The sequence below is a fragment of the Zootoca vivipara genome, chromosome 5 (assembly GCF_965207765.1).
Source record: "Zootoca vivipara chromosome 5, rZooViv2.hap1.1, whole genome shotgun sequence".
Lineage (NCBI taxonomy): Eukaryota > Metazoa > Chordata > Lepidosauria > Squamata > Lacertidae > Zootoca > Zootoca vivipara.
The window spans coordinates 41704251-41718312 of NC_142588.1; the positions used below are offsets into that span (position 1 = coordinate 41704251).

At 42.3% G+C, this 14062-nt stretch overlaps 1 protein-coding gene across 1 annotated transcript in view; it reads right to left on the reverse strand.

Moving 5' to 3' along the window:
* Nucleotides 1-14062, reverse strand: part of LHPP (phospholysine phosphohistidine inorganic pyrophosphate phosphatase) — a 111729-nt gene that overhangs the window by 87403 nt on the left and 10264 nt on the right. The window contains exons 2-5 of the mRNA XM_035137458.3: nucleotides 8263-8450; nucleotides 4668-4821; nucleotides 874-937; nucleotides 2-94 (exon numbers count right to left, since the gene is read on the reverse strand). Coding sequence (XP_034993349.3) covers nucleotides 2-94; nucleotides 874-937; nucleotides 4668-4821; nucleotides 8263-8450 — 499 coding nt within the window. The remainder of the gene's footprint in view (nucleotide 1; nucleotides 95-873; nucleotides 938-4667; nucleotides 4822-8262; nucleotides 8451-14062) is intronic.

Below are 14062 nucleotides of genomic sequence, written 5' to 3' on the forward strand. Positions count from 1 at the left end.
CCTGGTGTGGTTCAATGCCCATTTCTGTCAAGGCTGACTGGAAAAACATTTTGGCTGGCTTTCCCACCACCTCCGCTTGAATATCACATGCATACTACATGAGAAAACAAAATTAACATGGTTAACTTTCAAAACAAAGGTGTCTGATTGATTTACATACAAATAAGGCACATCATCATCATTATAGTCATGTCTAAATAATTGTGCAATTTTCCAATGTACACCTATATTTTTTGGTAAATATGTTCTTTGAAACTATCCAAAATTGGGTTGTTGGTTTTTTTTTAAAAAAAAAAGCTATGAGTTTCTGTGGGCTACTTGAAAAGAATGTAATGGTATCACAAAAAGCAGCAGATAACAGGCATGCTGCAACTGATAGAAACAAGTCACTTCATGCTTTGGCTCATTGCTGATATACCACTACTAACATAGCCTGCCTTTTTCTTTCAAGCTACTTGCAGCCTAATCTTTCATAAAACCCATCGGAAGTGTTAGAACCTTGTCAGTTGTTAACATATAAAATTGATGAGCTACTTCCCTGCCCACTTAACTCTGCCCCTCAGTTTGTGAAATGCATTTACTCCTAAGCTTTACGTAGCAAAAGGTTCCAAACTAAATGAGAGAGCTGTGCATTGTTCTTACAGCTGATTATATTTACTCTCCTCCAAATAATCAACACCACCAAAGTAACAAGGACTTTAAAAAATGTTTATCCCCCGCCCAAAAAAAGCCCTAGAAAGACAGAGACCCACTTGCAATTTCTAATATAAGAAACCTCCACCCGATTTGTGTCCACATGCTGATCAATACAAACAAATGTGGTTGTGCAGTGCAACGCTTGCAATAAACATATCCCTTTGAACGATAAAATACCTCCAATGCCTTCATATATGCCCCAACGTCAAGTTTTAAGCCATCTATTTCTTTATAATAACGCCTGGGAATAAAAAGGTTAAAATTAGATTCAAATATTTTTAGAACTTAAGAACATACAAATAGCTTTGCTGGATCAAACCAAAGGCCAATCTAGTCCAGCATCCTGTTCCCTATAAGGAAGCCTGCAAGAAACACATTTGCACAGTGGCAGCCTCCCCACTTGTGCCCCTCAGCACCTGGCATTCAGAAGCTTACTGCCTCTAATACTGGAGACAATACATAGACATCTTGACTAAGAGTCCCTGATAACCTCACCTTCCATGAACTATTTTGGTGTGTTCACTATGGTTGCTTTTGACAAAAATGTGAGAGAAGTAGGAGGCCTGATCTCTTGTTCCAGTTGACCTACGACATTACTACTACTACTACTACTACTACTACTAAATGGGTGTATATGCCACCAAGATGGCGGCAATAAGCCAGAACTCCCTTCTGTGCATACACACCTTAAACACTCTTTCTTCTTCCATTGTAAGTGAAGAATCTCACTGACTAGCCAAACCAGAAACACAAGATTAAGTGGTCTGGGATTTTGCCACCCGAGCTGACCAATTATTTTAACCATGTAGAGGTGCTGAGGTAGAACTTACTCCAAATAAACTATGCTCAGGAATGAAGCCAGGCCCTTTCTTTGAGTGAATATTCAGCATCTTATTTAGCATATTTCTTTTCTATAAGTAGTAAAAGAGACAATCAGGATAAGGCAAGTGTTTTCTTTCAAGTCCCAAGACAGATAGGTAGAGAACAGAAATGTATAGGATGAGCAGTCAGATAAGATTTTATGCTTTATCCTTCTGCCATTTTCGATTATTCAGCATAGCCTCTCTTTAAAATGACCACTTGACCTTTGCTAGAACAGCCATTAACCTTCTATAGTCTAGCGTAAACAGCTTAATTTTCTGACAGTGGCATGACAGAAGAAATTACAAAGCCAATTCCCACTCTCGGCCCAAAACAGATGCTAAATGTAAATCACTCCAGTTTCACAAGGAGAGCATTCTGCTCCAGTAAGTCTAATGCTCTGGGTTTCTAAGAGAGCACACTAAAACTTAGCTGAAAGAATGTTAGTTTCTTTCTTCAAAGTAAGGTAATTTTTAAGGCGTGAACTCTATCTATACTTTTCTGTTATATACAGTATATATATATATATATATATAGAGAGAGAGAGAGAGAGAGAGAGAGAGAGATTACTACTGAAATACCTCATGAAAACAAATAACTGCTGCTAAAAGCACTGCTGCAGCAACTAGAGATGCCACCACAGTAGCTCAATTTTGAATCAAAGCAAATTTAATGTCACCTTCTCACACAAAGCAAAGTGATCCCCTTTATGGAAGATGTTACAAGCCTAAAGAGGAGGTTCGGATTACAAAGGTCTTGTACACTTCATATTTCTGCAACATTTACTTCACTCCAAGTTAAGACTTGGTCCCCAACACAAACATACTATCAGAGGAAGTCAACAATCACAGTAGACCCCTACTTAGCTCCACAGAACTACCTGCATGACTACTCTTGAGAAAGCCTTACAGCTGTTTAGAAATAAATCAAAGCTGCCTACTATGGGACAGCTCCAAGGAATAAAACAAAATGGATGCACTTCAATACTGTCCAGTGCATTAAAAGCTCCAGCCATTGAAACATTTAGTAAATGGCACTGAATTCACTTGGGTTTTCTTCCAAGTAATCATGCTTAGAGGATCCAAGGTGCACCACGTTGAGATCAATGGGATATAAGAAGCTATCAGCCACATCAAAGCAGGTCCACTCAGAAGAAAGTCCTACCAAGTTCTCTGAGAGTTATTCTCTTAAGAATCAGGGTTAGAGGCACAGCCTTAAATCAGGCCCAGTGTGTACATGCCTCAGCAAGGTGCTCAAGAAGGTGGTGGTAGGGCAGCTTCAGGCATGCTTGTATAAAACCGATTATCATTCTAGACCCACTTCAATGCAGTCTCAGATTTTGTTGCTCTGGTTGATGACCTTTGTCAGGAAAAGGGCAGGGGGGAGGGCAAGCCTCTTGATTCTCCTTGACCTCTCCATGGCTTTGGACAGCATTGAACATGATACTGTCTGAGGGAGTGGGAGACATGCGTTTAAAATGGTTTCGCTCCTACCTTCAAGGACAATTTCAGAGAATAGCATAGGTGATTGGTGCTCAGCTCCCATGGAATCTTTCTTGAGGGGTTCCATGTTATTTAACTTAAGGTTACCAGACATCCCTGTTTCCTGGGGAAAGTCCCCAGATTTACAAATCAGTCCCCTCACAAAATCCATTGAAGTTGAAAAGTACCTCCATGTTCATTGAAAGAAATCTGGTAACCTTAATTTAATTTCTATATGAAGCTGCTGTCATCAGGGGGTTTGGAGTGAGGTGTTATTAGTATGTTCATAAAGGTAAAGGTAAAGGGACCCCTGACCATTAGGTCCAGTCGTGACAGACTCTGGGGTTGCGCGCTCATCTCGCATTATTGGCCGAGGGAGCCGGCGTATAGCTTCCAGGTCATATGGCCAGCATGACAAAGCTGCTTCTGGCAAACCAGAGCAGCACATGCATAGTGGGTTACATTTTCCATGAAGGAGGAGGTGTGTTGTTTGTGGGGCTCCTGGAACCATCTTTGCCACTCAAGGCCCAGGTGGACTTGAGGATTAGGAGCACCTCTACGCAGCTTCAGCTATTTCTGGGTAGGGGTATCCTGGCCATAGTTACTCATGCTCTGGTAAACTCCAAACTGGATTACTGTAATGCAACCTACATGGGACTGCCCTTGACGATGGTCCAGAAATTGCAACTAGTGAAAAAAATGCTGCTGCAAGAATGTTGGTAAGGACAGCAGTCCGCAAGCATATTACCCCTACTGAAAACAGTTACACTGGTTGAGAATTGCTTTTAGGGATCAGTACTTCTTTAGGATGGATATTAAGCAAAGCAACATATCAAAGAGATAGAGGGAGATAAAAGGCTGGAGATGATGTTGAAGCCCAAGAGCCTGCAGTTTGTAAACATCCTAAATGGTGTGCAGCAAGTGTTAGGCAGACTTAATAAAATTAGGCAGTGTTAGGTGCAAAACGGATTCATGTTGTTCTAAATGCTACTGAAACAGTTGCTGTTTAAAAATGGGAGCTGTGGGGGGAATATATTGGTAGTCTTTGCAAACACACGTCTAATACACAGCAATAACAGATAAAACCATGGGGAAAGAAGTTATTAAGAAGATAACGCAAAGAGCAGCATAATAAGTGGCATAAAAAGGTAAAGGACCCCGACAGTTAAGTCCAGTCGCGAACAACTCTGGGGTTGCAGCGCTCATCTTGCTTTACTGGCCGAGGGAACCAATGTTTGTCTGCAGACAGTTTTTCCGGGTCATGTGGCCAGCATGCTCTGGCCAGAGCAGCAGATGGAAACAGCATTTACCTTCAAACCGGAGCGGTACCTATTCATCAACTTGCACTTTGACGTGCTTTTGAACTGCTAGGTGGCCAGGAGCTGGGACCGAACAACAGGAGCTCACCCTGTAGCGGAGATTCGAACCACCGACCTTCCGATAGGAAAGCCCTAGGCTCTGTGGTTTAGACCACAGCGCCACCCACCTAATTCTCCCTAATTCTGGGCTTCAAAAAAGCAGTCAAAATACAGCATAAGAACTTGGGGCTAGAACGGGAAGCAAGCAGCACACATATATTTCTGGCATCCCCAATATTTCTGAGAACTATAAATAAATTGATTAACTTACCCTCTTCCAAGAGATATCAGAACTGGATTCTCCAAACCAATGAGCACTTGGAAGGCAGCATTAAGGTTTTTGTAAGAAAAGTTGTCTGCTGCATCACCAACCACCACACAGTTTGGGTTTGCTGTATCAATATCAGCAAATTCTGGGATAACATCTAAGGGGGAGAAAAAGCCAATTAATCCAGGAAGCCATATACTGGCTACCCTTTCTTCAACTCTTCATTGACTGATCACTGCTGTTCTGACTATTCTTTGGGGGGGGGGGGGCTGAACTGATACACCAAAAGTGAATTCAAGGATCTACACACCGAGAACTACATAATTAAAATGGCACAACCCAGCCACAAGAGGGAGGTATCAGCAGGCTTACAGGATTCCAAAGGTTTGCAGAAGCAAAATATATATACTGTGTGTGTGTATGAAAAAACTATGATGGATGAAAACAACAACAACCAAACATACCAATGAGGAGTGAACTTAGGCCACACCCACACCATATGTATAAAGCACTACAATGCCACTTTTTTTTAAAAAAAAAAACATGGCTTCCCCCAAAAGAATTGTGGGAGCTGTAGTTTGCTAAGGGTGGCGAGAGTTGTTCTCAGAGTGGCTTCACAATTCATCCCTCTTCATGTGGAATTCTGGGAACTGTAGCTGTGAGGTGAAAAGGGGCTTCATAACAACTCTCAGCACCCTTAACAAACTACAGAATTCTTTGACTGTTAAATGTGGTATTAATAGTGCTTGAAATGTATTGTGTGAATGTGGGTGGCTGACTGTTGTGGGGAAATAATGAAAAACAGGGTGGAGAGAATGGAAGCGGCGGCGGCTGCAGCGCCAAGCACGCAGCATCGCCGAGCGCTCGTAGCACGCGGCAGTGCTGAGCGGAGCCCTTGAACCAGCGGCCGGGCCTCTGCCGAGCCTGGCCGAGGAGCCTTCCTCCCTGCCGCCCAGAACCGCCGCTGCTGCAGCGCCAAACACGCAGCATCGCTGAGCGCGCAGCAGCGCCAGGCGGAGCGCCCTGCCATCCCGCCACCCTGAACCAGCTGCTGGAGCGCACCGAGTGCTCAGCAGCTCGGAGCACCCAGAAGCGCCCTTGCCCCTTTCTTCTTCTCTCTCTTTTTTCCCCCATACGCCCATCCTGTCAACAGCATATCCTCTGCTTTACTGGTAGGTGATAGAGATAAATGAGAGAAAAGCTACATCAGCAGAAAATAGACAGATTTCTGTCTGACCTTTATTTCCTAGGAAAGTCTTCCCACTGCAAAAGTAGACTGCAGCGTTAACTCAAATCTCATGCACATTCAAAGAACTTGCTTTCCCTCAAAGAATTCTGGGCATTATACAGAAGTTTGCTCCTCAAAAATTTACAGTTCCCAGCCAACCCTTAACAAACTATATTTTTGCATACATTGTATTGTTCTAATACATACAACAGCCTTGTCAGGTAGGACAGAGCCCAGCAGCGCCGTGTGCAGTGCCCAGCAGCACCCTGAGCCAGCGGCCTGACCCGGCCAAGGAGACCGTAAGGTAATAAAAACCATAATAAAAAAATAAGACATCCCACCAAAAATAAGCCACCCTGTGTTTTTTTGAGGAAAAAAAGTTATAAGACGGTGTCTTAAAAAAGGGGAAACACGGTATTAGGTTGAGGGGTTGCTCTCCAGTGACATCCCATGAGCACCCTGGTCGATCCAGATGTTAAGACAACCCAATTTTTGTAACATAAGGGACTAAGGTCATGATCATCAACTACAACCATGTTGTTTATAATCTCCTGAGCCAGATCAATCAAGTTTTTCCTTTCCAGCTGCATAGACCAGATACAGCCATCTGCTGGAGGGCCAGCTGAGGCCCTCAGACCTCAACCTTTAGGGATTTTATCACAGGAAAAGGAAGGGCAATCCTAGCCCATGGCTGAATATGGAAGCTGGTTTCATGAGCATCACTAGGGAAATCAGGACCACAAAGAAGACAAGAAAGGACAAGATCTAGGACCTATGACCCAAGCCACGTCTTGAAACAACAGGGCAAACAGCCAAGAGGCAGGTGTGGCCAGGATGAGGAACTGTGGACAGGTACTGGGCCCATGTTAAAAGGCACATCATGAGTAACAAGGCAAGAGATAAAATGAGACACCAAGAGATTCAGGGGGAAAGAGCTCTCTGTGAAGAACAGCTGTTACTCTGTCCTATTAACCATTAACCAGCCTGTCAATAGTCTTCCTAGTGAGGATGGAGCACTAAAATAAGACTGGGGCCAGTGAGACCAAAACAGATAAATTAGTCTCTGCTGTGCTTCATTCCAAGTGCAGCAGAAAGTGACTTGACATCCTCAGGAACCTCTGGCACTGGTGTGCAAAATGCACTTAGGTGATACACAGGGCACAATGTGTTAGATCTCGAAGGTGAAAGTCAGAACACGGAAGCGTCTTCAGCTTGCCAGGTCCATGTGGAAACAGCTTGATAGCAAAACAAGAATATATGCTATTGTGATGCTATAGAAAGCAAAAACTGTTCATTTTCTAATTTCAAGATGTTTACTAATTTCAAGATAAATTGCATGTTCTGTAAATTTTACCTCAAATTTTACCTCAATGATTCTCCTTCCCTGTCATTCCCGACTGACGAAGCCCGGGAGGGTGAAACAAGGCCATTATTCCTTGTCAAGATTCTGTGGAACTGTAGTAAGCTCCCATTTGGATTTTATGAATATACAAAGGCATACGTGGAATAGAAACTAGCAAATATTTGGACTTTATGAATGAACTGATCTATTGGGACTTCTGTTTACTTTGTTGAACTCTATGTGTTGATTATGCATGAGAGAAATATTCGATATTGTGGAAAATATCGAAGAGCATTATTTATGTGAATGCACAGCTGGTTAGGTCTTGTGTGTTTGTTGAATGTATTTCACGTAACCCCAGGTTTGATGTTGTTTTGCAAGAAGCACATTTTTGGGCTGAGTTTTCATTTCCTATGAATCGCCCTAATGCAAAGTGTAAAACAGCACTACCCTGAGCAGAAGACGCATTACAGTCATACCTCGGTTTAAGTATGCCTCGGTTTGAGTATTTTCAGTTTAAGTACTCCGCGGACCCGTCTGGAACGGATTAATCCACTTTCCATTACTTTCAATGGGAAAGTTCGCTTCAGGTTAAGTACGCTTCAAGTTAAGTAAGGACTTCCAGAACCAATTACACTCATACCTCGGGTTAAGTACGCTTCAGGTTGAGTACTCCGCAGACCTGTCTGGAACAGATTAATCCACTTTCCATTACTTTCAATAGGAAAGTTCGCTTCAGGTTAAGCACGCTTCAGTTTAAGTTCTCCACGGACCATCTGGAATGGATTAATCCACTTTCCATTACTTTCAATGGGAAAGTTCGCTTCAGGTTAAGTACAGACATCCGGAACCAATTGTGTTTGTAAACCGAAGTACTACTGTATGCACAAAGGAGTGGAGCTCCTGGATCTAACCCATAGACCTGAAAACATGTATGCTTTGAAATGTCTTCATTCCCACTGCAAAAAGAAGACTGTGCCCACCTCCAGCAACAGCAAGTGTGTACAAAGCATTAAACACTAACAGACCATCATGTACAAGCAGGTGTGGCCTCAGGTTGCGTTCCTTCAGGATTCGGCATGCTGCTGGTGCTGGAGCAGTGACTTCATCCACCCCAATGTCAAAGCCCAGATGCTGCAACTTTCCTACAAACTTGTCTCGCGTAGCTTGAGTTTCATTGGTGCAGAACCGCAGCTTAAGACCAGATGTCTTGATCCTGACAGAGCAAAACGGTGAGCCATTAAATCAATCAGCTACAGAATTCAGAATGAGAAGACGAGAAGAATCTATTACAAACTCATATGTAAAGAGTCAGATTATTATGTTGTTTGTATTCATTATTTTAGATAGATGATAGATAGATAGATAGATAGATAGATAGATAGATAGATAGATAGATAGATAGATAGATAGATAGATAGATATTGGTGCACCAAACAGTATCCATCTAAATCTTGGTGATATAACTTTCTGGCTCCATCTATAGATTATATAGGGAGGGATACAACCCACTGGGGATTATTTCCAAGTAAACATAAACTCAAACATAAACTTGTGCTATTGAGAACTAAAGAGTTGGCAAGTGCCTCAAAATGGCACCTGTAAGAGAGAGGGCTTGCAGAGAGCAGCCCACTCTGCTTACTTCCATCAGATGGGAGAGCAGCAGCAAGTCTGGGAGTTTAAATCAGGAACAGGAAGGGTTAAGACGGGTCCAGGGCTCTGCAGAGTCCTGGTGGCTCAGCTCCAGGCTGGTAGCAGGGAAGCAGGGGAGGAGCTAGCTTCAGCAGGGGCTGGAAAGGAGGTAGACCGGCACCTCAGGAGCCTGGTTTGGGACCACGGAGGACCCATAGAGCAAGGAGGAGGGGCGTTTGGATGCTGAGTCTTAAAAGGGGGGTCAGAGCCCACGAGACGCCATTGTGGGCTTCTGCCCCATGCAGAGCAGACATGATTTGAGACATCTCACCACTGTATATAGCATGCACAATAAAACTATGAAAATCCAGAGGATGTGTGGAGTGCTTACTCGGGAGTAGCCAACACCCCATCTGTGACAGCACCTGAATACCATTTTGACTGTGATAATAAAGGCATTTCAAATGAAGTATGGGAACCTGCATAGGACCGAGCTAGACCAAAATAAAATTTAGTTGAGAATGTTTTAAAATATAGCTAGATGGTACATTACACTTTGGGGGGGGGGGTGTTAAAATGATTTATGCAAAGAAAAATGAATGTTGGAGATATAGACATAATTTCTTATTCAGTGGAAACGTCCAGTTATTAAGAATGGTTAATAATTTTTGTATACAAATATTAATAAAGGTTAAGGAGAGAACAGGTATAAAAATTTCACTGGACCATATTGGGTGGCATTAGTATTCCAGCATTTGGGGTGGGGTGGGGGGGGGAGATGCAGAGGTACTAAAATCATTGGTTTGGTAAATAAAATGTTGGAATAAATGTTGAGCATTTTTTTAACATTAGTAAAGATTCCCTTACAGGGTTAAATTAATGAAGAGTTAGGTTCAATTTCATAAAAGACGAAACAATAACAGGCTACCTAAAACCTACCAGGGCTGCAGGAAGCCGTCACAGAATGGCGGAGCTACACTGCACACACAACCCAACTGCTCACACTGGCCAGGGCAGAAGAAGCAGGGCAAGAAATCCTGTTGTTGTTGTTTTATGTCGCATCACAGGCTGATGCAGCAAACAGGCCTGGATTACACTTCCCACCTACCCCACAGTTTGAGGGGTTCATTAAGGAGCTCTGCAGGGGCAGAGCTGAGCAAAGTAGATGGAAGAATATATCTGCCTTGTCCAACAGCAGATCAGAGGCTGGATTGTTCTGCCCAGTATACATTTATTTGTTGATGAGATTGAAGAATGATTAGTATATTTACTTATACCTGTTCCTATTAGGTTTGTAAAGGATGTGGAATTTGTATACTGAAGTATGTATAAAAAGAAATTAAATAATAATAAAATGAGAGTGTGTGGAAATAAGATGATTTTTCAAAGAGGTCAAAATCCATACCTTTTGTATTAAGTGCAACATATTAAGTAAATTCAAGCAAAATATCAGAAGCAATTCTGAAAAAATGTGGTCCCATGACAGGGGTGGTGGGTGGTGGGAGGGGGCACGACACACACATCTTATGGCCATTTAAAATGTCCGAAGATGTCGTCTCCAGAATCATTCTTTTGGCATTATTTGTCTTTCCTAATCATAGGTATGTGAATTATCAATTACACTTAGTGGTTAATTGCCCTTCATAAAGATAGCTTTTCCATTTTAAATTAGACCAGTTAATATATTGTAACTAATAGCATCCACTTGTACATTATAAATATATCTTCATTGATTGCAGCAACGAATGTGAGAATCACTCATGGGCTAATGAAGCAATTGAGGTAAAGAAGTGCAGCGTGTACCCAGGGAATAATTACTGTTAATGAATTATGATGTGACCTTCTCAGAACAATGAACAATTGGTGTGACAGTTAGATGACAGTACTTCACATCTGTTATTCCAAATATAGTTTACACTGGAGTATAAAAAACAAAATAATAATAATAATATTTTTTTAAATTCAGGAAAGGTATTCAGAGTTAATTCTAGGATTCTAACAATCTAGCTTAAAGAACAACTTGTATTGCCACATATATGAAATAATAACTGTAGGACAAGATTAACTGAAACAGCTATTAGGTATCGCTGGCTACTTGAAATGTCAATGAATTTGGGCCAATACACTGTATCAATATAGGAAGGCAGCGAAGAGAGTTACAATCAATATAGCAATGCTTTACTTGAGATCATAAGCGTAGGGGCTATTCCAGATGGAATGTTTGCCAAGTGTCAGGTGTGCTAAACCAACATGCTTAATCAAACTACGTGGAGCCTTTGGTGACCTCTTCACTATAAAATAGCAGAACTGGCAAAGAAGGCTCAACAACAACTGGAAACGGAATAAGAATGGCTGAGTCAAACCTGCACTCAGCCGAGGATCTCCTCTTTGGCGTATTGTATTTTTGTTTTCATTCCATTTGGACGCTACCATCCATGACTTAGGAACTGCCCTAAGAGTTCTCCCTAAACATTTATCTGAATTAAGAGAAGGAAAAGTGGTTGTAATACAGACATTCAGCATGCATGGACCTGAACTAGGTCTGCTGACAACTCGTTTTGCAGCAAAGCACACCAACTTTTTTTTTAAATCTCTGACACTAACAACATTTTGAGAGCATACTCTTCTGACAAGTACAACCACAGAACTGCACAGACAACCACAGAAGAAAGGTACGTGGCATTGCACACACCCGTACGATAGAAATGAAGATAAAGAAGTTCCATTGCATCAGGCTTTCTAGGACTGCCAAGCCACTTGGTATCTTGACTCTGAGGACCAAACTATGGGAGCTGTAATTTATGTGTCAAGGTTTAAGTAAGAACCATAGGGGTATATGGGACCACAGAATGAGGGGCGGCGAGGGGGTTTAATTATCCTAAAGCTGTTATTCACCCTGGGAAGTTTCAGGACTGAGCTTTGGCACTGAAAACAGAATGCAAGACTAAATCCTACTAAGCCCTGGCTCACCTAAAGTCTGCTAGGTAGACTTTTCTTACTGTTTAAGGCTGCAAGTTAACCTCTCTTTGTCAACCTGTATTACAGAAGTGGGGAACCCCTGGCCCATGGGTTAATCTTGGCCTGCCAGGGGGTCCAATTTGGTCTGTGAAGCAATCCCCCCCCTAAAAAATGCACCCACCAGCTGATGTCACTGGTAATGTCAGCTGATGAGTCGGAGAAATGGGGCTTAACCCTGCATTGGCTACATGCCCTGTTCCCAGCAGGAAACAAGATCACACAGCTAGGGCAGCAGGATTTAATCCCCACTCATCAACAGATGAGCAGAGATTAAAGCCCTTTGCAAAAGCAATGTTTGAAGCAGCTAAATATTGCAGAGTGGTATTAATTTACAAGGAATCAATCATTTCTACTACAAACTGTGTCCCAGATTTGCAAGTGAATTCACCTTAGCTGTTTTGAATCTTCACTCTATTTTTCCTTTTTCTAGAAGGCGCAGCAGCAATTTAGAAAATAAGGATGCTCTGACAGAATCCCCAGATTTCTCTCTTCTCTCCCACTCCCAAATTGTGTCATAACCTGTTTGTCATCTAAAAACAGGGAGGGGTGGGGGAAGAGGATTTCTATTTTACATACCCATAGGCTGACCCAAAAATATGTTGGCAAGGGCAGTTGGCTAAGACTGTACAAGGTCACTCAGGATGTCCAATAATTGTCCTAACACTTTACCTGTTATGGCACAATAATGAGAGTTTTTTTTCATTATTTTCGGGTGAATGAACCTGGCAGATGCTGACAGCCAGCAGATGTGTAAAGTTCGAGGTGATTTGTAAGGGACCAGCTCATCTGACGCACAGTAATTGCATTGTGGGACATTGTCACTCAGAGTCTTGTCCTGTTCTGTCAGAATGAGGTAAAGGTCAGTTCAAAGAACTGGCATAGCATAAGGGATAGCTCCTCACTGAAATTAAAAATATTTTCATATATCTTCTCATACCACACCCATAACATGAAGAAACTCAGGGATGTATCCACAATTATGATGGAAAGGGTGAACTGGGGAACTAGAAAATTTGTTAGATATACAAGTTGTTTCAAATTCCCACTTGCAGATATGGTGCGTCATCGTTTACTATTTTTCTTGGCATAGAAATTCCCTTCACAGTGGTACCTCTGGTTACGAACTTAATCTGTTCCGGAAGTCCGTTTGTAACCCAAAACCACTTAAAACATGAGGCGTGCTTTCGCTAATGGCACCTCCCGCTGCCGCCGCACTGCCAGTGCACGACTTCCGCTCACATCCTGGGGCAAAGTTCGCAATAAGGGGCATCTACTTCTGGGTTAGCAGAGCCTGTAACCCGCAGCGTTTGCAAGGAGGATGGTACATAACACGAGGTTCCACTGTATTTCACACAGTCTCCTAGACTAGCCAAGTCTGAATTACAGCAGGCACTTTCAGATTATTTTCTAGGCCCAGATAATTCTCACTGCCTAAACTTTCTTCCATTTCCATTGCCTGTTAGCTTCCATTTCTGATACCGCCTCATATACTTCACTAGCCTGCAGTGCAATGAAAATATTGACAAAGGTTCAGATTTTTAAAAGGAGTGCTATTTAAAACCCTGAAATCTATGGGAGACACACAAGTTTAGTTGACAGCTGATAATATGATTATAAACATTACCCTGTTCCAGATAGAAGCATCAGGCTATGCTTCTGTTTCACATGCTCCCTGGTCCCTCATGTCTTGCCATTTTATCTCGTTCCCTGGTTCATGACAAACCATTGTTTCCTCTTAACCAAAACAGGAAACCCACTTTAAACTATGGTTTTCAATTCCACACAGGTGGTAAAATATGTTTTGCAGAAATGACAGTTTGCCTGATTTGGACGTCTTGTCGAGCTGTGGTTTGCAATGAACTCAGAAATCGGGGGAAATCTGAGGAGTCCAAAACACAACTCCAACAGCCATTGTGTCTGAACTAGTTAATTTTCAGCATTATGTATTCTGTGCATTTCAGTGTAATGAGGCTTCCACATTTGTTAAATAAGAATTTCAGGTTTGTTTGGGGGGGGGGTTGTTTGTGTGTGTGTGTGAGAGAGAGAGAGAGAGACAGAGACAGAGAGAGACAGAGAGAGACAGAGACAGACAGACAGAGATTAGCAGAAGCAGTTTCTCAAAGTTTGCATCATAGAAGGACATTAGTTTTCTTATGTCACAGTGAACCTCCACACAAA